This window comes from Cynocephalus volans, chromosome 4, assembly GCF_027409185.1.
Source record: "Cynocephalus volans isolate mCynVol1 chromosome 4, mCynVol1.pri, whole genome shotgun sequence".
NCBI lineage: Eukaryota > Metazoa > Chordata > Mammalia > Dermoptera > Cynocephalidae > Cynocephalus > Cynocephalus volans.
This window is the reverse complement of record NC_084463.1, coordinates 98871959-98898876: the sequence shown is the minus strand read 5'-3', so window position 1 is coordinate 98898876 and position 26918 is coordinate 98871959. Positions and strand designations below refer to the sequence as shown.

At 36.5% G+C, this 26918-nt stretch overlaps 1 protein-coding gene across 2 annotated transcripts in view; it reads left to right on the top strand.

The window, feature by feature from the left end:
* UVRAG (UV radiation resistance associated) overlaps window positions 1-26918 on the top strand; it is a 303565-nt gene that overhangs the window by 66446 nt on the left and 210201 nt on the right. For both annotated transcript variants that reach the window (XM_063093326.1, XM_063093327.1), the window contains exon 6: window positions 10127-10212. In XM_063093326.1, coding sequence (XP_062949396.1) covers window positions 10127-10212 — 86 coding nt within the window. The remainder of the gene's footprint in view (window positions 1-10126; window positions 10213-26918) is intronic.

Sequence of the window (26918 nt, the reverse complement as noted above, 5' to 3'; positions counted from 1 at the left end):
GGGTAGGGACAGTATCTGTCTTCATCACTAATTTTTCCCTAGTGCTTAGCACTGTGCCTGGCATATAGTAATAACTCAATATTTGTTGAATGAGGAAGTTTCTGTAGCCACAGATCATTAGAAGTTCTGTTGGAATATATTACTTGGTTGTCATCAGTAGTATAGTGTTACTCAAAATTCTAGTTCTCTATGTCTCAGTGGTGTCTGACCATTTCTACATAGACGCTTGTCATTTCCAAAGTATTGTACTTTAAATGGAACTCTTCATTTTTCTCTCCAGATTTGCTTTCCCTTCCAATTTTCCACATCTTTATTAACTATTTTTCCATTTATCCAGGCCTCAAATCTTGTAGTCAGTTTTGATTGATTTCTTTCTTTTATCTGCTCTATTCAGTCAGCCACTAGACTCTTTTGAGTACTTCTTTGGAATAACTCTGGTATCCATGGCTACTTTTCGATCTCCATTGCTATAATCCAAGCTCAGACTGGCATCCCCAAAGGGCTAGATGACTACAGTAGTTTCCTGGTGGTTGTATGGAGTCTAGTCTCTTTGTATCCACACTGTCTTAGTCAACACCACTTGATTAATATTGCTAAAGCATACTTTAATTGTTTTTAATTAAAAGGTCTTATATTTTGCAAAGCCATGATGCAGAGTACACAAAATAATCAAGGGAAGCATCCAATATGAGAGCTTACCTTGTCAATAAAGTAAAAAAAACTAACACAGGGGCCGGCCCCGTGGCTCACTCGGGAGAGTGCGGCACTGGTAGCGCTGAGGCCGTGGGTTCAGATCCTATATAGGGATGGCCGGTGCACTCACTGGCTGAGTGTGGTGCAGACCACACCGTGCCGAGGGTTACGACCCCCTTACCGGTCAGGAAAAAAACAAAAAAACCAAAACCAAACCAAAACAAACAAACAAACAAAACTAACACAGGATATAACTAAGGCCTAGAGCAAATTAATTTTCCATCCAAACAATGAATTTAATGTTACCTTCTCCAAATTATTCTTTTTTTTTTCTTTTTTTTCTTCACAATATTTTAACACTTATTTGTACATATTTGTGGAGTACAGTATATTGTTTCAATACATGCATATACTACACAATGATTCACTTAGGGTAGACAGCATAGTTTTGTACCCATTAATCCATACTTTGATTTTTTATTCCTTGGCTTATAGGTTGTATAGAATAAATCTCACTGTCTGCTGCATATGTCCAAATCTCTGACCTGATTTTCTTCTCTCTATTAGCCCAAATTCAGTCAGTTGTATAGTACTTTTGGTTCTATTTCTGCTTTTATCTTTATTTCTTCTCTTTCATTACCATTGCTGTTGATGTAGTTTGAGCTCTTGTTACATCTAGTATGTGTAGATTTTTATAATAGCCTCCTCACCAGTATTTGGATATTCTGCCTCCAGTAATTCATCATATTTGTCAATACCAGAGGAGCTCTCTTTAGATTCAGATCTGACCATACCCTACACTGTCAGAAATTTTCATTAAGTCCTTATTGCCCATAGGTTGTTTTTACTTTGTTAGCGTGGTATTCAAGGCTTTCTGTGCTGTGGCCCTCCCAACCTACTTATTCAGCTGTATCTCCTATGGCTTCCATCTCCAGGGTTCCAAATAATTTTCACACTGCTGAAGCTGAGCAAATAGGACCACTATTTAATTTTCTCTGAATGTAGCTTCTGTTTTCCCACTGTCATGCTTTGGCTAAAGGTGTTCAGTCTGTGTGGGACTTTTCTTCACTGCCATTCAGCTTTTCAGTGCTACTTAATGCATCCCAAATACTGCCACCCCTGCAGCCTTTGATGTTCCTGCTTCTGCTAGATGGAATCTTTATCATGTTGGAACTCCTGTAACTATTTTAAAATTTTATTTTAACCTTTCTTATGGCACTTTTACATCATTTACTTCACTTGAAACCTTAACCATGTTGTGTGCTCTTTATGAAGATGATTAGTAGCAATTGGCTGACACCCTCTATGTATTAGGTATTCAGTAAACACTGAAATGAATAAGGATATGTATGATGGTATTTGCTTCGTAATTGGTTATCCTATCAACTGTGTTATTTCTATATAACTTTCATAGTTTTAATGAAGTTAAGGACAGTCTTTTGACTGGTATAGTAGCTAAAAACTCTCAAAATATTCAGTAACATGTTTTAGAAGGTGGCTCATTCAATGAGCTAGTACAGGGGTAAGCAAACTACACTTTAGTACATGTTTTTGTATGGCTTGTAAACTAAGAATGGTTTTTACATTTTTAAAGAATTTGAAAGAAAAAAAAAATATGTGACAGAGATGATAAGTGACTCTCACGGCCTAAAATATTTACTTTCTGGCCCTTTACAGAAAAAATTTGCTGACCACTGATCTAGAAATACACATGATTTGCCTGGAATTACTCTTGCTCATTGGATGTGTGAAATTATCTGTTTCCCTGAACAGTTTAATAGGCTCTCACCCAGACTGGTGACTATTCCCTTTCTTGAAAAAGAATTGTTAGGCCTGGCTTCCAAAGAATTTTGAGTGGCATGTAAATCTCTTCGGGGCCCTTTGGCACTTGGCAGTATCTCTGACAGATAAGCAGGTACGAATGAGCCATTTCTTTCCATTATAATCTTTCATCAGAGGTCTGTTGGGATTGCACATCTGGTGAAGTTCCATGTCATTCAAAACAAGACTTGTAGCATATTTCAAGAATGTTAATTGCTTAGTGATGGCTGAAGCAGAAGGGCTTAATAATGTCTTTAAGTTGCCTTAAATGTACATGGACCCAGAATTTTAGAATTGGAAAAGGTCTTAGAGATCATCAAGTGTAGCATGGTTCTTAAAACCGTGGCTGTGGAGCCAGACTGCATGGCTCTTCTACTTAATCCTTTCTGTGTCTCAGTTTCCTTACCTTTAAAGTGGGGATAATAATAGTACCTATGTTACAGGGCTTGTGAGTATTAAATATGTTAACATTTAACATGTTAACATTTAAAAGTTAACTTTGACATGTGAGATACAACACTGCCTGGCACACTGTAAATGCTCATAAACATCTCTCTTGTTTGTATTGCTGTCATTTTTTATTATTTTTATTAGTAGTAATCTCATCTCATTTTATAGCTGAGGAAATGAGGCCTAGAGGAGTTAAATGATTTTCCTCACTTATGTGACAGGCAGACTAAATTAAAACCCAGCATCCTGGCTTTCAGTTGAATGCTCTTTCTCTGTTACAATGTGTTGCTTTTAGTTGTATGTTAGTGGACGTGGATGATTTTTTAATAGTCAGAAAACATGTTTGGCAGCATTCACAGTGCTGTGCAACCACCACCTCTATCAAGTTGGAAAACATCTTCATCAACCCAAAAGCAAACTCTGTACCCATTAAACAGTCACTTTCCATTTTGCCCTCCTCCAACCCTCTGGCAAACACCAATTTGCTTTTCATTTCTATGGATTTACCAATTATGGATATTTAATATAAATGGAACCATAGAATATGTGAGCTTTTGTGTCTGGCTTCTTTAACTTAGCATGTTTTTGAGGTGCATTCATATGTAGCATGTGTGGGAAAGCAAAATATTTTGGCCCCAAAATGTTTTTGTCTGACATATTTCAAGATGGCTAGTTCAGAGAGACTGGAAAAACAAGACTGGCTGGAAGCCTTGTTTCTTTGTGAAAAGAAATTTTACATCTGTATGTGCAAATAGCCAGGCTTCTTCTGAGGTGTCCCTCCTTGGGATACTATGTATTGTTTCTTAGTGCAACTGTGAGACTACCTGAAGTATTTTCATTTGTGAACTAGGTATCTCTACTTAACTTTAACTCCTGACTTCCTTCTTTCAGCTCTTACAATACCTCCCCACCAGAACTTCAGAGAAAATCTGGTCTCAGGCCATTGTTCTGGGGCTTCTACCTCCCCACACCTTTTCTCTCTCACGAACACTGATATAGCTTATAAACTTTGTTACTCCCACTGGAATTTGGGACATTATTGTGATGCCCCCCATACTTTGTCCCTTTCCCAGCACCTTAAATAATAAAATTTGTTATGTTTTTTCCTATTGATCTAAATTTGTCAGTGATTTTTATTAATGAACCTTTGGGGTGAAGTTTTCCTTTGGCCGGTACACAAGTATCAATACGTCATTCCTTTTTAGGGCTGAGTAATATTCCATGGTAAGTATATACCACACTTTGTTTATCCACTCATCTGTTGATGGACATTTTTCTTTTTTCTACTTTTTGACTGTTGTGAATAGTGCTGCTGTGAACATTTGTGTGCCAGTATTTGTTTGAGTGCCTGTTTTCAGTTCTTTTGGGTATGTACTGAGGAGTGGAATTGCTGGGTTATATTATAATTCTGTGTTTAACTTTTTGAGGAATTGCCAAACTGTTTTTCACAGCAGCTGACCATTTTACATTTCTAACGACAATGTACAAGGGTTCTAATTTCTCCATATCCTCACCAGCACTTATTTATTGTATATCATTATTGTCTTTATTATTATAGCCATCCTAGTGGGTATGAAGTAGTATTTCATGTGGTTTTGATTTGCATTTCCCTCATGACTAATGATGCTGGGCATCTTTTCATTTGGCTATTTATATATCTTTTTTGGAGAAATGTTTCTTCAAGTCTTTACCTATTTTTAAATTGTGTTGTTTGTCTTTGGTTGTTGAATTGCTTTATATCTTTTGGGTGTTAGAACTTTATCAGATATGCAATTTGCAAATATTTTCTCACATTCTATGCATTGTTTTCCCACGTTCCTTTAAAGTGTCCTTTGGTGCACAAAAGTTTTCAGTTTTAATGACATCCAATTTATTATTTCTTTTTTGTTCCTGCTTTGAGTGTTATATCTAAGACCCCATTGGTGAATCCAAGGTTATGTAGATTTCCCCATGTTTTTTTCAAATAGTTTTATTTTTAGCTATATAGTTTTGCAACTAAGTCTTTGATTCATTTATATATGGTGTTAGGGACAGGTCTGACTCCATTCTTTTGCATGTGGCTATCCAGTTGTTTCAGGACTATTTGTTGAAAAGACTATTATTTCCCCATTGAGTAGTCTTGGCATCTTTGTTGCAAATCAATTGATTGTAGATATATGGGTTTATTTCTGGATCCTCAATTCTATTCCACTGATCTGTGTGTCTATCTTTATGCTAGTACTATCTTGTTTTGATTATTGTTTTGTGGTAAGTTTTGAAATTGGGAAGTGTGTCTTCCAACTTTGTTCTCTTTTTCAATATTATTTTGGCTCCTTGTTAGCCCCTAATAATTCCATGTGAATTTGAGAATCAGTTTTTCTATTTCTTTAAAAAGGTATTGGAATTTTTATAGAGAGGGCATTGAATCTGTACGTTGCTTTGGGTATTGTCACCATCTTGACAATATTAAGTTTTTAAATCCACGAACCAGGATGTGACTCCTTTTGTTTTGGTTCAATTTGGATATACTTTATTTTTCATGCCTAATTGTTTTGGCTAGGACTTACGATACGATGTTGAATAGAAGTGGTGAGAGCAGTCACCCTTGTCTTGTTCTTGATCTTAGGGTGAAGACTTTCAGTTTTCTACTGCTGAGTATGATGTTAGCTGTGGGTTTTTTGTAGATGCCCTTTATCGGATCTAGGAAGTTTCCTTTTATTCTTAGTTTGTTGAATGTTTTTATCATGAAAGGGTATTGGATTTTGTCAGATGCCCTTTCTGCATCAGTTGAGATGATCATGTGTTTTGTAGTGTATTACACTGATTGATTTTTTTTTATATTGGACCATCCTTGTATACCCTGTGCTATGGTTGGAATGTTTGTCTGCTCCAAAACTCGTGTTTAAATTTAATCCTCATTGTAACAGTATTAAGAAAATATGAAATCTGACTATGGTATTTAAAAGGTGGGCCTTTAAGGGTGTGGCCATTCATGGATTAATGGATTAATGTGTTATCGTGGGAGAGTGGACTGCTGGTTTTATAAGAAGAGGAAGAGAGACTTAGGCTAGTACACTAAGCCCCCTCATCATGTAATACCCTATGCAGCATTGAGACTCTACAGAGAGTCCCTGTCAGCAAGAAGGCCCTAGCCAGATGTGGTCCCTGGACCTCAGACTTCCCAGCCTTCAGAACTGTAAGAAATAAATTTCTTTTCCTTATAAATTACCTAGTTTCAGATATTCTGTTATAAGCAACAGAATATGAACTAAGACATCCAGGATAAATCCCACCTGTTGATGGTGTATAATCTTTTTTAAAACAATTATTTTTAATTATGGTAAATTGCACATGACATAAAATCATCTTAACCATTTTAAGTATACAGTTCAATGGCATTAGATACATTCTCATTATTGTGCAACCAGTGCCACCATCCATTTTATCTTGCAGAATTTTTCACCTTGTAAAACTGAAACGCTGTACCCATTAAGTAATAATTTTTAACTCTTCCCTCCCCCCAGGCCCTGGCAGTCACACTTCTACTTTCTGTTTATATGAATTTGACTATTCTAGATACCTCGTATAAGTGAAATCAATATAGTATTTGTCCTTTGGCTTTCTTTACTTAACATGATATCCTCAAGGTTCATCTGTGTTGTAGCTTGTGCTAGAATATCCCTCCTTTTTAAGACTAAATAATATTCCATTGTGTGAATATACCACATTTTATTTATCCATTTGTCTGTGGACCTTGTGGGTTGTTTCCACTCCTTTGCTATTGTGAATACTGCTACCATGAACAGGGGTGTACAAATATCTTTTCAAATCCCAGCTTTCAATTTCAGTATATGCCTAGAAATACTTGCCAGATCATATGGTAAAATCCTTTTAATATGCTGCTAGATTAGTTTTACTACTATTTTGTCAAGGATTTTTGTATTTATATTTATAAAGGATATTGGACTATTGTTTTCTTGTGATTTTTTATCTGACTTTGGTATCAGGGTAGTAGTGCTGGTGTCAAAATGAGTTAAGAAGTGTTTCCTTCTCTTCTATTTTTTTTTTTTTTCCTTGAAGACTTTGAGGAGGATTGGTGTTATTTCTTTCTTTAAATGATTGGTAGGATTCAGTCAAATCATCTGGTTCTGGACTTTTTTCCTGGGAGTTTTGTGATTGCTGATTCACCCTCTTTATCTGTTATAGGTCTGTTTAGATTTTCTATTTCTTCTTGACTCATTTTTGGTAGTTTGTATATTCTTAGAACTTTCCATTTCACCTAGATTGTCTGATTTGTTGGAATACAGTTATTCATAGTATTCTTTTATAATCCTATTTATTTCTGTAAGGTAGGTAATAGTGTTCCCACTTTTATTCCTGATTTTATTGATTTGAGTCTTCTTTCTTTTTTCCCCTAATCAGTCTAGCTTGAGATTTGTCAATGTTTTTGATCTCTTCAAAGAACTAACTTTTGATTTTATTGATTTTCTCTGTTGATTTTATATTCTCTTTCATGGGTCTCTGCTCTTATTATTATTTCCTTCCTTCTTCTTGTTTTGGGTTTAGTTTTCTCTTCTTTTTCTACTCCTTTAAGGTGGAAGGATAGATTATTTATTTGAGTTCATTCTTCTTTTTTAATGTAGGTATTTACAGCTATAAATTTCCCTCTGATCACTTTATGCAGTGGCATCTCAAGAGTTTTGATAGGGTGTGTTTTCGTTTTCATTCACTTCAAAGCATTTTATAATTTACCTTGTGTTTTGTTTTTTGCCCTAGTGATTTGCCTGTTTGTAAATTTTCCAAATTTCTGTCTGTTTTTGATTTCTAGTTTTATTCCACTGTGGTCAGCCAAGATACTTTGTATGATTTAAGTTTTTAGCAGTTATTGAGGCTTGTTTTGTTGCTGGGCACATGGTTTATCCTGGAGAATATTCCATGTGCATTGGAGAAAAATGTATATATTGCTGTTGTAAAGTGGAATGTTCTGTATATATCTGTTAGGTCTAGTTGGTTTATAGTGTTGTTCATGTGTTCTGTTTCCTTGTTTATGTTTTATTTAATTGTGCTATCCATTGTTGAAAGTGGGAAGTTAATGTCTCCAGCTATTTTCTCCTTCAATTTTGTCTGTTTTTGCTTCATACATTTTGTTATACATTGTTAGGTTCATGTATGTTCATAATTATGTCTTCTTGACCCTTTTTTCATTATGTGATGTCCTTCTTTGTCTTGTGAGAATTTTTTCTTAAAGTCTATTTGTCTGATCTTAGCATAGCCATATCAGCACTCTTTTGATTACTGCTTACATGGAATATCTTTTTTCATCTTTTTATTTTCAATGTATTTGTTTTTGTTTCAGCAGTGAGTCTCTTACAGACAACATATAGTGAATCACTTTTAAAAAATCCATTCTACCAATCTCTGCCTTTTAATTGGAGTGTTTAATGCATTTGCACTTAATGTAATTATGAATACAAAAGGGCTTCTGCCATTTTGCTATTTTTTTCTTGTATCTTTTGTCTTATATCTTTTCTGTTCCTAGTTTCCTCCATTATCACCTTCTTTTGTGTTAAAGATTTTCTCATGTTACATTTTGATTTCTTTCTCATTTCTTTTAGTATATATCTTTTACTATATATATGTTCCGAGTGGTTGCCTTGGGGATTATACTTAATTTGTAGTGATTTAATTTGAATTAATACCAGCTTAGTTTTAATAATATACAAAAACTTTGCTTATATATAGCTCTGTTCCTTCACCTTTATGTTATTGTTATCATAGATTATATCTTTATAATTGTGTGTCCATCAAGATAGATTTATAATGATTGTTTCATGTATTTTTCTAATTGGTTGATTTTTAAATGCTAAACCAACCAGACATTCTTAGAATAAATCCAGTTAAATAGTGATGTGTTATTATTTTATCCTTGTGATGTATTGCTAATTCAATTTGCTAATATTTTGCTAAGGATTTTTGTGTTTCTATTCATGAAAGATATTGGTCTATAATTTTCTTTCTGTGTGTGTGTGTGTGTGTGTGTGTGTGTGTGTGTGTGTGTGTGTGAGTGAGTGATGTCTTTGTCAAGTTTTGGTATCAGTAATGCTGGTCTTACCAGTCGAGAATTGTTCCCTTCTCTGTTTTCTGAAGGAGTTTGTATAAAATTGGTGTTATGTCTTAAATGTTTGACAGAATTCATCAGTGTATTTGGATGTAGACTCTTGTGGGAAGGTTTTTAAATACTTATTGACTAAAAATGTAGATATAGGGCTATTCAGATATTGGTGTTTCATAATGTGTCAGATTTGGCAATTTGTATTTTTTCAAAGAATCTGTCTAATCTAAGCTGTCAAATTTATTAACATACAGTTGTTCATAATATTCTTCTAATATCCTTTTAATGTCTGTAGTGATATAACTTAAAAAGTGCTTATAGTAGCATTATAACAAACACATATATTTCTTATCACATACTTTTCATTTTACAAAGATTAATTCTTAATTCTCACAAAAATTTATGAGGTAGATACTATTGTCATCTCCACATTACAGATGAAGAAACCAAGGTTAAACTAAGAGAGCTTAGGTGCCTTGCTTAATATTACAGAGCTGATGTATTAAGGTCTTGAATTGGCATCCTGATGGTCTGGGTCCAGAGTCTTTTTTTACTACCATTTACTCTGCCTTTCTTAAGTGACAGAGATATCTGTTCTGTTCTTATGGAATTGTGCTATATATTCTCTTTAGTAACCATTCTTACTCCTTTGTACCACTGAGTGGAAATATTTGTTTCTTATATTCCTGATTAGAACTTGAATGCCTTTTCCCCATAAAAACTTTACATACAATGGCTAGGCCTAGTTGAAATATTGTTAATACTCTTCTTCAGTCCCATAATATTTTTAAAAGACTTCTGGAGCTTCCCTGAGAAGTTCATCACAGTTTATAAAATGCAACATTGGTTCTGTGGGAAACTGAGAGAAGATATTTATTTTAAATTCATTTGCCTGAAAGGTTAGACTTCAGTTACATAGAAATTATACTTAACTTTTTGGAATCTCTAAACTTTTAAATTTACTCAAGTGTTTGTTTACAAGTCATATTTTAAAAAAGACAAACATGATTAATTTGTACACAGATTTTATTTTGTTTAGTTTTGATTAGTTTGTTGATTAATGTCTTTCAGGGTTATTCACATGCTCAGAAGAATACTCTTCTGCAGGTGGATCAGAACTGCGTTCGCAATTCTTATGATGTATTTTCTTTGCTACGGTAAGAAACTTCTTAGAGTCCTCCTGAAGAATCTTCTTTGTTTTGAGTTTGTGCCATTTCAATGTGAGAGAACGTATGGGAGCTTTAGAAGCTGTTACTCAGGTTTAGCATTTTTCAGTGAAAACTTCATAAATTTTTGTAGCTACAGTAATTTAAGTTTATCTCTTTCACAAAGTCTTTGGAAAACCGTTTCCTTTCTTTGGACAGTGGGAAAGAATGGTTGCAAGCTGGCAATCTTAAAACAGGGACATTATCTACTTTTGGATCTTTTGCACTATAATGAGCAGCAACCTGAAGTGCAGAATTTAGACTTATCGAAGTCTTAATAACTACAGCATCCCTAGAAAAGCCCTTCAACAGCCCCAAACATGGCTTAAAGTTTATAGTTCATCTTGAACGAATCTTGTTTGGCAAGTCAAGGAGCTTTGCATGAGTGTAATGCTGTAAGGTTTAAATGCCTCAGCTCTATATTTTCATAATGTCTGGGCTTAATTTTGAAAGATTTTAAAATTTGGCTTTAATTTGAAATGTGATAGATCGTCAAGGACATTTTCCCAGGGGGCAATGTACCAAAATAAATGCAATTTAAAATAAAGTTAACAGTGACACTCAGCCTATGTTCATCCTGCTCAGATTGTTCATTGAAATTTGATTTTGGCAGTATTTTTGTAATATTTACATAACACATCATAAATTTCAGACCATTAAACATCCTCTCTATATCTACTAGAGGAAGAGTCCAGAGGGATGATTGGAGAAATATTTATTTTATAAACATTATAAAATTGTCCTTTTCTTTGCGTAACTTGAACCTTATACATGATGATATAGAGTTTGGTCACATGAACTCTTAAGAGAAAATGATTTTGACCAAAGTAAACACATGTATTTGATGACTTTTGATTCTTATCTGAGTTTCATTTCTAGGGTACACTCTATATTCCTCAGGTGCATCAGTAATTTGAACTGTCTTATTAACAGTGGTCTCCTCATCACCATTGTATAATTCATTAATAGCTAATAGCACAGATATACTTTTTCTGAACCAGATCAAGTGTCTATTTATCGACCAAATTAATTGAACCCAAGGAATTACTCTGGATCTGGAAACATTAAATTGTATTTGTCAAAGTTAATGAGTAAAATGGAACTTTCTGTGATTGTTCTCTGTGTCATTAGCAAAGAGTACCTATCATCTGCTATGTTAAAGTGCTCCTCTTTTCCCAGTTTTTGCCATAATATATGTGAAGTGCTTGCTAGGAAATTTAATTTTGTGTGTGTCACATTATACTATTGTTCATAGTTTCCTCCCTAACTCAGGCAACATTTGTCCCTGGATAGTCTTTTTATTTATTTTATTTTTTGGGTGGCTGGCCAGTACAGAGATTTGAGCCCTTGACCTTGGTGTTATCAGCATCATGCTCTCACAAGTAAGCTAACAAGCCAGCCCCTGGAGTCATATTTTAAAGTATACCTTTTCTTTTCATGATGCTTTCTTGGTTTATAAAAATGCTGCTACTTGGTCTGAAATTTTATGTGGAAACATACAGAGTCTGAATTCTTTAATATCTCTTAACTCTATAAAATTCTCAGTGCTGTTTGGAGTTAGGATTAGAACCCAGGTCTCCTGATTCTGTTTTTTGAGAACATATTCTAGTTAATAACTTCCACTGTACTGTTGTGCCATTAGTATGCATATATTCCCTCGACTTTTTGTGTGCGAGTGTCACAGAAAAATAGGAAATCTTTGGAGCACCTAAAACTAGGGCATTAAAGCTCCTTCAGATGGATGTGTTGTACCATTTTGTAGGAATACAAAGACCTGAGATTTTATTCAGGTATTTTGGCCTATAATTAAGAATTTAGGCTAATTTTAGTTTTGCCAAAGTATTAGCAGCTCTTTCCAAGTTTATATTTAGTGTGTGATAGTAATTGAACTTTTGCCTCTTAACCCTTAGAAATCCCTGGATTAAGGGTTTGTTTTCAGGTAAACAGATATTTAATTAGGAGCCACTTTATTCATTGTTATATTTGATACTTTAGGATGTTCACCACAAGGTGTCAATGTTGTTCTTTAACTGTCATTTGAAATTTCATTTATTTTACAATTTTGGGGTAAGAAAAGTAGGAAACTTCAGTAGAGTATTAAGCAGTGTTATAAATTTCAAGTATGCATTTTTTTTAGAAGTTAACTTTTAACAATCTATGTTATTATGCCTGCTAGGTTAAGGAATATAGCCTTATGAGATAGCTTTTTAATAGGCTCATTAGATAGCTTTCTCCTTTTGGTTTTATTAGTTATGGTTTTTTTCTTTATCCTGTTGGTGGTAGGGAGTTATTGAAAGATTTGGAGGAGGAGTGACATGGTCAGGTTGCAATTTGGAATTCTAATCATGGTGACAGTGTGGAATAGAACTGAGGGAAGAGAATGGAAACAAAGAGTCATCTCTAATCCTACCTGTTCTCTGAGATTGAAAGATTATTTTTGGTATTAAAAAAACTTTTTACCCCCTTCTTTTATACTTCCTGAAAGAGATGGCTTTGTTGTAGTGAGACAAATGATAATAATTCTGATATTCTTCTAGGATAGGTTTTATTATTTTTATTTTTTCCTTCCTCTTTTGAAATGCCCTGCTTTTGCTAGTTTCATAAGTGGAAGTATCATAGAGAAATTAAGGGTATTGGTCTTCCACATAGTTTCCAATCCTAAAACTACCATGTGTAGGTAGATTGGATGCAAGACTTTGGGCATGTTACTTAACTTTTATATGCCTCAGCCTACTGTTGTAAAATGAGGATAATAGAAATATTGCAAGAGTTAAGTAAGGTGGAATATTTGAAAGATCCTAGGACAGTTACTGGCTTATAGTAGACATTCAATAACTATGTTTTCTTCTTTCGCATTCCTTCCCCAGTCTTGGAATTAGCTTTCTCTTCTAAGCCAATTGTTTTTTTTCTTGTTACCGCTAGCTTTTCTACTTTTCAGCATAATTTCCCTCTCTTCTCTCACCACTCCAATGTTTACCACCTCTGCTTTTGAAGTTAACAGTCAGAATAAAAAATGTTTAACGTGTATGTTCTCACTAATGGCATTGAAAGCATCTTGATGGAAGGGGTTATTTCGTATAGCTGTTTTCTCTTTTTGTTTCTATCAACAACTCTTGGTTAATTGTTGGAGTTCCTTTGGCTCCTATGCTTAGGACTCTTTGCATTATTTTTCCTCCCTTGGCATTCTCTCCTGTTACAACAGCTTCAACTAACACATCCACATCTTAATAACTCTCAAATCTACATCTCTATTCCCGCCCCTCTTTTGTATTTCCGATTTGTATTTTCTAGTGATGATTGGACATTTATATTTTCATGTCCTTGAGGAACCTCAACCCCAACATGTCCAGAGTCACCTCGTTGGTTTAATCTTCCTCTTCCTTTTCTTTTTCCTGGTTGTTCTAATGGTATTATCATCATCCCAGTCACCCAAGCAAGTAGTAATCTCAGTCATTTTTGGTTTCTCTCACTCTTCCTTCTTCAGTGATATATGCAATTGGTTATAAATCTTATTGATTTTTTGGTCAGATGTCTCATCTATATACCCTTTTCTGTTCTCACCTCTATTTTCCTGGACTATTCCCTGACCTCCTAACCAATCCCTCTACTTCCAGTTTTTCTTTCCTGCAATCTAAAACTGTTACCTATCGAGTACTTAATTTGTGCCAGGAACTCTTCTATGTGCTTTATAGTAATTAACTTTTAATTCTTACAACAACCCTATGTGGGACTATTCCTTATTCCTATTTACAGATTGAGGCACAAAGCAGTTAAGTAGCTTTCTTGAGGGCATACAACTTGTTAGTGTTAGAGCCTGTATTCAAACCCAGGCAGTCTGGCTCCAGATCCCATCTTCTTAACCAGTATATTTTACAGCTTTATAATCTTTCACACTGCTTCAGTACCTTTTGTCTGCCACATTGCTGCCAGAGTGATCTTCTAAAAGATACATCAATTTTATCACTCATTGGGCTTGTAAATCTTTGAGCCATCATCTACGGGATAAAGTTCATACTTCTAATGTGGTATTCAAAGGACATTGTTCAAAACATTCCCATAGGGACCGTTGTCTTTATTTCAAGTCCTCCCGCACCCTAACTGTATAATTAGTAGTTATAATTTATGGAGCACTTACTGTGTTATAATTAGTTCTTCATTGTCTGATTCTCCCTCCCCTTTTCTCAACACCCCCAAATTGAGAGCTCCTTCAAGCAAGAATCTTTGTTTTATTGATCTTTATGTTAGCCTTATCACGATGCTTATCATTAAGCAGATAGTAAATGCTGTTTTTATTGATCAAACTGAACTATTCTTCAGGTTACAGAGGACTAAGGTTTTGTTATTCCTGTCATTGGTTTGTGTCTGGTAAAGTGAGAGTTGTAAAAAATTTCTAGGCTAATATCAACAAAGTGTTGAAAATGAAGTTGGATTTGTGAGCCTTCAGCTGCCTCTTTGCTTTCTGCCACTGCCTTTCACGCAACATCTGGGGAGATTTTCAAGGTTTTGTAACTTTTAATCTTACTCTTGTATAGGTTTTTCTGGGAGATCTTTGTTTGGCTGTCTGGAGGCAAATTCCCCTCCCTCCACTTTGATAGACAATAGTTTCATCAATAAAATTTCGATTTTAAAATGGAAATGCTCACAACAAGTAATGGTCTCTCCCTAAGAGGTAATTGCAACTGTACAGAATACAGGTAAGAACCCAGCTGTAGCAGAAGATGTCACAAAGTTTATGTACTAAAACTCATACTTTTCTTTTCCTAGTGGAGACTAGGCTCTTATCCAGGGTCTGTATGCTTATTTTAAATAACTTAGAAGAGGAATTAGGAGGATTACTCTTTAGATAGACACACTGACAGCAAGAAGTGAAAGCTGACAGTTTGCTCTGTTTGTGATATACTCTTTGATTCTGTAATACAGCTGAGTGATAAATCATATTAACTACTGCCATACCTTTATAGTCATTGTGTTTACATTCTTAAACAGCCCTGTCTCAGTACTTAATGTAAAAGGAGAGAGGGGGAGAAATAATTCAACTGTAAAGAGTGGCACATTAAGTAAAAAAAGCATAGTTTGTTTACTCCTAGGTTTGAACATCAGGCCTTTGCCCCAGCACAACTTCAGATTGCAGTTCATAACTCACGTTAATAGTGAGAATTACTAAGTACACTGTGTTAGTTTTCACTAATGCTATTACCATTTAACAGATGAGGAAACTGAGGAGTAGGAAGTAAAAAGACTTGCCTAGGTCTACAGTGTGAATAAATGATGAAGCAGGTTTGAATAAAGGTCTGCCAGGCTCCAGTGCATGTGCTTTTTCCATTATGCCATATTGATGCCAAATCATCAGTAAAATAGGAAACTGAGATTATTAGAGCCTTTGTAAGAAAGCAGGGATGTGTGATAACTTTTAGAAAGGTTGTCAATTAAAACTTAGAAAAGTTTTGGTATTTAAGTTTTAGTTAAACAAAATTTGTATTTATGTATAATATCATATTTTATTCTTATTCATCTCTCTCTGCATATATAGATCTATGTATGTATGTGTATATATGTATACATACACAGAAAGACACACATACACATATACACATTTTTATAAAAATAGGATTTAAACAAACTACTGGAGTAGTTTTAGGTGAAGTCTTTCCCCGCCCCCTTCCTTTTACTCTTTAGCTTGTTTTCTTCCTTAAACCCTTCTCCCCCATTCCCCTGCCAAAAACCCACCCAAGCACGTGTCCACATGATCTCTAGTCACTTATTAACCCATGTTAACAATCTGATGCACGCTGGGAGCGCAGCGACGCTCTCGCCGCGGGTTCGGATCCTATATAGGAATGGCCGGTGCACTCACTGGCTGAGTACTGGTCACGAAAAAGACACACACAAAAAACAATCTGATGCATATCCATCTGTATTTTTTCTCCATGGTATCTATGTATATGTCACAGATAGGATTTCTTTCTCTTTCTCTCTCTCTCTCTCTGGCTTTAATTATAATAATAATTAAAAATTATTAATCATAATTTAAGTAATAATTACTTGTTTAAAAATAGGAGTGCATATTATATGCATGACTCTACATTTTTTTTCTCTTGTTCAACATTCCATCTGCAAATCCCTCCAATTCACTCTTTTAATGGCTTAATAATAGTCCATGGTGGGGCTGTATTGTATTTGTTCAGCCATTACTCTGTTGATAGGCATTTAATAGTTACTCCATCTCTTTTTATGTTTGCTTGTTTTGCTAATATGCACAATTCTGCAGTAAATATCTATATACTTAATGAAGGTACTTCAAAAAGTTTGTGGAATGTTGAATTAAAAGATAATACAAATCCTTCCATGAACTTTTTTCCCTCCCAATTTTATTTATATTTATTTTTGTGGAGTACAGTGTGTTGTTTCAATACATGCATATACTGCACATGATTCATTTAGGGTAGATAGCATAGTTTTGTACCTGTCCACGAACATTTTGAAGATCCTTCTTTTATACCCTTATTTTTCTTATGCTTTAATTCTGTGGATTGAATTCCCGTGAGTGGGATTTCTGAGTCAAAGAACACATATAATTTTAATTTTAAGAGATAACAGATTATTTTCCCAAAGGATACAAATATGTGGCATTACCCCTTACCCTGAATTCCTGCTGGTAATAGGTATCATTATTTTATCATTATTATTTTTACTAATCTGATAAGTGTAAATGACTCTTTGGTATTACTTTAATTTTATTAGCTTGGTATAAGTACTTAGTTCGAGTTACAAATGATATTGAAAATCTTTTCTTGGGTTTCTTAGCTATTTAGTGTATTTTTCTGTGAATTTGCTTATTCATATATTTTACCTATTTTTAAAAAGAGTTATTTGTATTTTTCTCATAAATTTTTAAGAGTCCTTGGTATTTTTCCCAAGTCCATCAATTATATCCTGGAAAAAATTTATATTTCTTATATCATATAATTCTTTATTTTCTTTTATGTCTTCTGGGAAGTCTTGGTATTAAGAGGACTCCCCTGTACCATGATTCTACTGATATTTTTAAGTTAACTTTTGAGCTTTATGTTATTTTACTTTTTAAATTAAATCTTTAATATAATTTGGAATTTAATCCTAAATATATTGTGTAGATATTCTATATCTTGTAAGGAAGAGACTAATTTTCTTTACAGATAAATCCAGTATGCCAGCACTTTCTTTTCCCACTGAGCTGAAATACTACCTTTGTCATATATTAAAAGCTCATATGTACTGGGATTTATTTTTGGATTAAGAATTTTGTTTTTCTGATCTTTTTGTCTGTTCTTTTATCACTTTCAGATTGATTTAATTAGTGGGGTTTTTTTATATGTGTTCTAATATCAAGTAAGGCAAGTCCCCTTCTTACTACTCTTCTTTTTCATACTGTTTTTGGCTACTCTTAGAACTTTATTTTTCCATGTGAACTTTAAGGTTATTTTATTGTATTCTAAAAAATCAACCTTATTGGAATTTTAATGGAAATTTTTATATTAATTGAATTTTTATGTTAATGTTGTCTCGGAGAACTGTCATTTTTATTTTAGTATTCCCACCCAAGAACATGGTATGTCTTCACATTTGTTCGTATTTTATTTTATTCCTTCAATAAAATTTTAGAGTTTTCTTCATATAGTCATTTCTTCATCTTCATATAGTCATTTCTATTAAATTTGTTATTTAGTACATTATACTTTTTACACTTTTATATAAAATATCTTCCATTTCCTTCCCTGTGTGCTTATTGCTGTTATAAGGAGAAAATCTTATATTCAGTGACTATATCCAATTATTTTTCTTGCTGTTATTGTTTTTTAAGGAGAGTTCTCTTTTGGTTTTCATGACATACACTCATTATCATCAGTAGAAAGAGAGGCTTATCTTTTCTTCTCTATTTATACTGGTTCCATATTCTTAATGCATTTGTTAAACCTTGTAGAAGTCTCAAAATAATATTAAAAAGTATTGGGTATAGCGAGCATCCCGGTTCCTTATTTTAATTGAAAATGTTCAGTCAGTATTTTGCTATTCAGAATATTTTCTGTTGATTTTGAAAAATATATATATTTTAAATTCAATTTTATTTATATTTATTTTTGTGGGGTACAGTGTGTTGTTTCAATACATGTATTGCTGCACAATGATTCACATAGGATAGATAACGTAGTTTTGACCCCATTAGTTCACTCTCATCTTCCCCCAACCCCCAGCCTTCCAGCCTCTGGTATCCATTATTCTATTCTCTACATTTTTTTTTTTAAAACAAAGATTAAAATCCTTATTGCAAAAATAATTATTAAAAATGAATTAGAAAAATCTAAGCAGAAATTTGGTGAAGGACATAAGCAGATAAGTCACACACCCCAAAGAAGTACATGTGGTTAATAAATACATTCTAAGATCTGGTTATGGGCAGGGGCAGAGCTGACCCAGCCCCTGTCTCAGGATGCTGGGCATCAGCTGACTCTGTTGCTGGCCTGGGTGTGTAGTGGGGGCGGGGCTAAGGCCCAGAGCCCCATCTCTCAGGAGCCCCAGGCATCAGGCTGGCTGCGTTGTTGGCCTGGAAAATATATATATATTTTTTTAATTTTATTATGTCGATATACATTGTGGCTGATTATTGTTGCCCATCACCAAAACCTCCCTCCCTCCTCCCTCCCCCCCCAACAATGTCCTTTCTGTTTGCTTGTCGTATCAACTTCAACTAATTGTGGTTGTTATATCTTCTCCCCACCCCCCCGGTTTTGTGTGTGTGTGTGTGTGTGTGTGTGTGTGTGTGAATTATATATTAATTTTTAGCTCCCACCAATAAGTGAGAACATGTGGTATTTCTCTTTCTGTGCCTGACTTGTTTCACTTAATATAATTCTCTCAAGGTCCATCCATGTTGTTGCAAATGGCAGTATTTCATTTGTTTTTATAGCTGAGTAGTATTCCATTGTGTAGATGTACCACATTTTCCTTATCCACTCATCTGATGATGGACATTTGGGCTGGTTCCAACTCTTGGCCATTGTAAAGAGTGCTGCGATGAACATTGGGGAACAGGTATACCTTCGACTTGATGATTTCCATTCCTCTGGGTATATTCCCAACAGTGGGATAGCTGGGTCGTATGGTAGATCTATCTGCAATTGTTTGAGGAACCTCCATACCATTTTCCATAGAGGCCGCACCATTTTGCAGTCCCACCCACAATGCATGAGAGTTCCTTTTTCTCTGGAACCTCGCCAGCATTTATCGTTCAGAGTCTTTTGGATTTTAGCCATCCTAACTGGGATGAGATGGTATCTCAGTGTAGTTTTGATTTGCATTTCCCGGATGCTGAGTGATGTTGAGCATTTTTTCATATGTCTGTTGGCCATTTGTATATCTTCCTTAGAGAAATGCCTACTTAGCTCTTTTGCCCATTTTTTAATTGGGTTGCTTGTTTTTTTCTTGTAAAGTTGTTTGAGTTCCTTATATATTCTGGATATTAATCCTTTGTCAGATGTATATTTTGCAAATATTTTCTCCCACTCTGTTGGTTGTCTTTTAACTCTGTTAATTGTTTCTTTTGCTGTGCAGAAGCTTTTTAGTTTGATATAATCCCATTTGTTTATTTTTCCTTTGGTTGCCCGTGCTTTTGGGATCGTATTCATGAAGTCTGTGCCCAGTCCTATTTCCTGAAGTGTTTCTCCTATGTTTTCTTTAAGAAGTTTTATTGTTTCAGGGTGTATATTTAAATCCTTAATCCATTTTGAGTTGATTTTAGTATACGGTGAGAGGTATGGATCTAGTTTCATTCTCCTGCATATGGATATCCAGTTGTCCCAGCACCATTTGCTGAAGAGGCAGTCCCTTCCCCAGTGAATAGGCTTGGTGCCTTTGTCAAAGATCAGATGGCAGTAAGTGTGTGGGTTGATTTCTGGATTCTCTATTCTATTCCATTGGTCAGTGTGTCTGTTTTTATGCCAGTACCATACTGTTTTGGTTATTATAGCTTTGTAGTATAGCTTAAAGTCAGGTAGTGTTATGCCTCCAGCTTTATTTTATTTGCTCAGCATTGCTTTGGCTATGCGTGGTCTTTTATTATTCCATATAAATGTCTGGATAGTTTTTTCCATTTCTGAGAAAAATGTCTTTGGAATTTTGATGGGGATTGTATTGAATTTGTATATCTCTTTGGGTAGTATGGACATTTTCACTATGTTGATTCTTCCAATCCAAGAGCATGGGATACCTTTCCATCTTCTTGTATCCTCTCTAATTTCTCTCAGCAGTGGTTTGTAGTTCTCATTATAGAGATTTTTCACCTCCTTGGTTAACTCAATTCCTAAGTATATTATTTTTTTGGTGGCTATTGGAAATGGGCAGGCTTTCTTGATTTCTGGTTCTGCATGTTCACTATTGGAGAAAAGAAATGCTACTGATTTTTGTGTGTTGATTTTGTATCCTGCTACTGTGCTGAAATCATTTATCAATTCCAACAGTTTTTTTGTAGAGGTTTTAGGCTGTTCGATATATAGGATCATGTCATCTGCAAACAGGGAGAGTTTGACTTCATCTTTTCCAATCTGGATGCCCTTTATTTCCTTCTCTTCTCTGATTGCTCTGGCTAATACTTCCAACACTATGTTGAATAGGAGTGGTGAGAGTGGGCATCCTTGTCTAGTTCCTGTCCTTAAGGGAAAAGCTTTCAGCTTTTCCCCATTCAGGATGATATTGGCACTGGGTTTGTCATATATGGCTTTAATTATGTTGAGATACTTTCCCTCTATACCTAACTTATAGAGGGTCTTTGTCATGAATGAGTGCTGAACTTTATCAAATGCTTTTTCAGCATCTATAGAGATGATCATATGGTCCTTGTGTTTGAGTTTATTAATATGGTGTATCACATTTATTGATTTGCGTATGTTGAACCAACCTTGCATCCCTGGAATGAATCCCACTTGATTGTGGTGAATAATTTTACGTATGTGTTGCTGTATTCTGTTTGCTAGTATTTCAGTGAGGATTTTTGCATCTATATTCATCAAGGATATCAGCCTGTAGTTTTCTTTTTTGGTTAAATCTTTACCTGGTTTTGGTATCAGGATGATGTTTGCTTCATAGAATGAGTTTGGGAGATTTGCGTCCGTTTCAATCTTTTGGAATAGTTTGTAAAAAATCGGTGTCAATTCCTCTTTGAATGTTTTGTAAAATTCTGCTGTGAATCCATCTGGTCCTGGGCTTTTCTTTGTTGGGATCCTTCTGATAACAGCTTCAATCTCCTTTATTGTTATTGGTCTGTTCAAAATTTCTACGTCTTCATGGTTCAGTTTTGGGAGCTTGTGTGTGTCCAAAAATTTATCCATTTCCTCCAGATTTTCAAATTTGTTGGCATATAGTTGTTTATAGTAGTCTCGAATGATTCCTCGTATTTCAGATGAATCAGTTGTAATATCGCCTTTTTCATTTCTAATTTTTGTTATTTGAATCTTCTCTCTTCTTTTTTTTGTTAGCCATGCTAATGGTTTGTCAATTTTATTTATCTTTTCAAAAAACCAACTTTTTGATTCATTGATCTTTTGAATTGTTTTTTGGGTTTCAATTTCATTCAGTTGTGCTCTGAGCTTAATGATTTCTTTCCGTCTGCTAACTTTAGGTTTAGATTATTCTTGTTTTTCTAGTTCTTTAAGGTGAAGTGTTAGGTTGTTCACTTGCCATCTTTCCATTTTTCTTAAGTAAGCATTTAATGCAATAAATTTCCCCCTTAATACTGCTTTTGCAGTATCCCACAGGTTTTTGTATGATGTATTATTATTTTCATTAGTTTCAATAAATTTTTTGATTTCCTGCTTGATTTCTTCTTGGACCCATATGTCATTAAGTAGAATGCTGTTTAATTTCCATGTGTTTGTATAGTTTCCAGAGTTTCATTTGTTATTAATTTCTAGTTTTAATCCATTGTGGTCTGAGAAAATACATGGGATAATTCCAATTTTTTTGAATTTATTGAGACTTGATTTGTGACCTAATATGTGATCTATCCTGGAGAATGATCCATGTGCTGATGAGAAGAATGAATATTCTGAGGTTGTTGGATGGAATGTTCTGTAGATATCTGCCAAGTCCAATTGGTCTAGAGTATTGTTTAGATCTTGTGTTTCTCTGCTGATTCTTTGCCTAGATGATCTGTCTAATATTGACAGTGGGGTGGGTGTTCAGGTCCCCTGCTATTATGGTATTAGTGTCTATTTCTTCTTTAGGTCTAATAGAGTTTGTTTTATAAATCTGGCTGCTCCAACATTAGGTGTGTACATATTTATGATTGTTATGTCTTCTTGATGGATCAGTCCTTTTATCATTACGTAGTGTCCCTCATTGTCTCTTTTTATGGTTTTTAGTTTGAAGTCTATTTTGTCAGATATAAGAATAGCTACTCCAGCTCGTTTTTCTTTTCTGTTTGCATGATAAATCTTTTTCCATCCTTTCACTCTTAGTCTATGTGAATCTTTATGGGTGAGGTGGGTCTCTTGTAGGCAGCATATAGTTGGGTCCTCCTTTTTGATCCAGTCAGCCAGTCTGTGTCTTTTGATTGGGGAATTTAAGCCTTTTACATTAAGAGTTGTTATTGAAAGGTGTTGATTTATTCTTAGCATTTTATTGGTTGTTTGGTTTTCTTAGGTGTCTTTTGTTCCTTGCTTTCTGATTTACTGTTTGGTTTCTGTGTTTATTGTTTCCTTAGGTTGTAGATAGTGTTTTTGTTTGCTTGTTGTCTCTTCATGAATGCCATTTTTATTATACTAGTGGGTATTGATTTTTCTTGGGTTTTTATGGCAGTGGTAGTTATTTTTCAGGAACCAAACCCAGTACTCCCTTGAGGATTTCTTGTAAGGGTGGTCGTGTGGTAGTGAACTCCCGCAGTTTTTGTTTGTCTGAGAAATATACTATTTGCCCTTCATTTCGGAAGGATAGCCTTGCAGGGTAGAGTATTCTTGGCTGGCAATCTTTGTCTTTTAGTATTTTGAAAATATCATCCCATTCCTTTCTGGCTTTTAGGGTTTGTGATGAAAAGTCTGATGTTAGCCTGATTGGGGCTCCCTTATAGGTGATTTGATGCTTCTCTCTTGCAGCTTTTAAGATTCTCTCTTTGTCTGTGAGTTTTGCCAATTTGACTATGACATGTCTTGGAGAAGGCCTTTTTGGGTTGAATACGTTTGGAGATCGTTGAGCTTCCTGGATCTGAAGATCTGTGATTTTTCCTATACCTGGGAAGTTTTCTGCCACTATTTTGTTGAATATGTTTTCAATGGAATCTCCATTTTCCTCCCCTTCTGGAATACCCATGACTCGGATATTTGAGCGCTTAAGGTTGTCTGATATCTCTCTCAGATTTTCTTCAATGTCCTTGATTCTTTTTTCTTTCTTTTTGTCTGCTTGTGTTATTTCAAACAGCCCATCTTCAAGTTCAGAGGTTCTCTCTTCAACTTCAACAAGCTTGCTGGTTAAACTCTCCGTTGTGTTTTTTTATTTCGCTGAATAACTTCTTCAGTTCAGCAAGTTCTGCTACATTTTTTTTCAGGACATTGATTTCCTTGTACATTTCCTCTTTCAGATCCTGTATACTTTTCCTCATTTCATCATGATGTCTAGCTGAGTTTTCTTGTATCTCATTTAGTTTCCTGAGAATTATCACTCGAAATTCCTTGTCAGTCATTTCAAGGGCTTCTTGTTCTATAGGATCTAGAGTTTGAGATTTATTAACTTTTGGTGGTGTACTTTCTTGATTTTTTGTATTTCTGGTATCTTTTTTTTTGGTGTTTATTCATTGTGGCAGGGGGTTTCACAGTCCACCAGTTTAAGACTATTGACTAACCAAGATGTTGCTGTGGTTGCCAATTTGGTATGGCTACGTCCGTTACTCCCCAGTTGTCCTCTAGTGCCTTGTGTGTATGGTTGCCTTGGGTCTTAGGCCTCTCCCGGGAGCCCCCTCTCTGGTCAGCTTGGACTCTGCTGGGCTGCTGGATCATGTACCACAGGGTGTGTGATCTCTGCTGAGCTTTCACTTCCCGTGCAGGACTTCTCCCTGTTCCGTGCGCTCTGGCCCGGGCTGTTGGATCGTGCAGTGGTGTCCCCACAGGGTGTGTGGTTTCTGTCGAGTCTCCGCCTCCCTAGCCGGACGTCTCCCCAGTCTGTGTGCACTGGGCTGGGCTGGGACGTGTCTTCTGCAACCCTCGTCTATCAGCTGGGCCTTCAAGACCCTGCTCGGCACCACCTCGCCCAGGAAGTCTACCAGGTTTCTGCTAGGCACAGACGACCGGTCGCTCTGGGTGCCTTTGTAGCACTGTGTAGATCTTTCTCGGGACTTATCACCTTCCTCCTGGTATCGCGGTTATTTGTGTACTTGTTTTATCTCCCACACCAGAGCGTGAGCTCCTCGGGGGAGGAGCCCGCAGCACACGGTTCACCTTTGTATCCCCCCGGCCCAGACGAGTCCAGTGCCCGCCTGCAGACAGCTCTCCGACAGGTTTAAGCAGGCTTGGGAACTCTCCTACCACACTGTTCCGAACCAGAAATTGGTTAGGCGTTTTTCCGAACTGGTGGCCACAGAGATGGTATCTGCCTCCCAGTAACAGGAAGTTTACCGGGGGCCGGAGTCCAGGGTGTGGAGGAGTAACAGCCAGCCCTGCTCGTACTTCCTTGCCCTCCCGACACTGGCTGGGGACGCCCCACGCCACCAGCCCCGCCAGAGAACTGCGGAGGGCGTGGGAGGGGAGGCCGGCCCGCAGGCCCCGGGAAGCCCCGCGCCGGGGCATGCAAGTGGGAAGGCTCAGTGAGGAGTCGAGCCAGGCCAGAGTTGCCACCACCTGAGAAAATGGAGGCAGCCCCAGGGCGGTGAGTGGCCTGGTGATGCAGGCGGATGCCAGGTGGGCGTCAGCCCCCCGAGCAGGGCCAGGCCAGGGGTCACTCACAGGGCTGTGCCAGGTCGGGCGCTCACTCTCTGCCTCTGGTTTGTCGCCTTCCCCGTTGTCGGTTCCCGCCGCCTCGGGCTGCTTGCTCAGTCCCGCGGCGTGGCTCGGGCGCTCCCAGGAATCTTCTTTTATGCCGGCCTGAAACCTTGAATCATGAATAGGGCAGCTCGCTGACTTCAGCGCGGCCCCGGCCTCCGGGATCCTGTCTGCATTCATCGCAGCCCTGGCGCCGTGTTCCCTGTTTAGAGACTCGCTTTTGCAGCTACGAAACAGTTCTTCTCCTGTTCCATACTTCAAAGCTGTTGCCTGTAAATGAGGCAGCCTCTCCTGCCGTGGGCCAGAATTAATTGGACGACACAGTGGGCACTGGCGTCCGGGTGGTGACCGACGAGTCTGCAGAGCCTCTCAACTCCTGTGGCGGCGCCGCCATGGCCGCGGTTTCTACCAAAATATTTTAAATAATTCTTTTTATTCACTTAATGCTTTTATTAGGAATGGATGCTGAGGTTTTTTGAAAGCCTTTCCACATTTTTTAATGTTATATTTTTTCTTCCTTTAATTTATAGTTGTAATAAGGTATGCAGATTTCATGATAATGAGTTACTTAGTAATTCTAGATTATTCTAGTTTTTTGGATTTTATTTATTTATTACAATTTTTTTTTTTACATTCTAAGATGTTGTGGAGCAATTGGGGGAGGGAGAGGAGAAGGGGCATAAGGTGGGAGGAGGAGGGAGGAAGGGAGGCATGGTTCAGGCCTGTGGCACCTCCCCATTCTGGCAGTGTTTCACTCTCTTTGTCCTCACACGAATTTGCCACCTCTCTCCCCTGGGTGACGGAGACGCAAAGGATTACTCAAAGCCCATTTCCTCTGAGCAGTGAGACACCCCAAAGGGGTTAACTTCCCAGAACCCTCAAGAGAGAAGCATTCCTCCTTTGGGAAATTAACACTGGGCTGGGGTTCTGTCTCGTATTTATTCTCCAGGCCAGAAAGTTACAGAAAAGCAACATAGGTGTAGTTATGGCTAAGTATAGTTTAACAATAGAGGCTGGTAGCATTAGTGAAATAACAAAGTGACATTCCATAATGCAGTTTGCAAAAGGTTAAGTTGATCCACCAACACAAACTTGTTCTTAACAAATAATGTGTTTTCCTGTAGCAGTTTCCTCTGTACTTTTACGTAACAATAAGGCAACTTTTTAAACATATCAATCAGTAAGTTAACCTGCTCCAAAGACGTCTGTCCTTGAGCATGAACTTATGCTGTATTACAGTTCTCCATCTACATCAGAGACTTTAGCCTGGGGAAAGTTTCCTGTCTTTTGCAAGGTTAACATTTCTATATGTAATTTTAAAAGGTTAGGTTATACCTGAAACTACAGGGTTTTGGAGGCTAGGCCCTGTGAAATACATTTGCTTTATAAATTTTAGTATACTCCACATGGCAGGGGAGACCAGGGGACTTCTGGTGGCAGCTTAGTCATCACTGGGCTGGATGCAAATGTCAGGGGTGTGTGGCTGAGGCCCTTGGTCCCTCACTGCCCTGGCTCAGGAGCCTGGAGTGCTTCTGGGGGCTGTTAGGTGGTCATTTCTGGGCTGGGTGCAGATAGATTATTCTTCTGATCATTACAAGTAAGATTAGTGTATAGTATTTGTTGTAGTAGTAGTAGTAGCAGTTGTTTTGTGGGGGCAGTAAG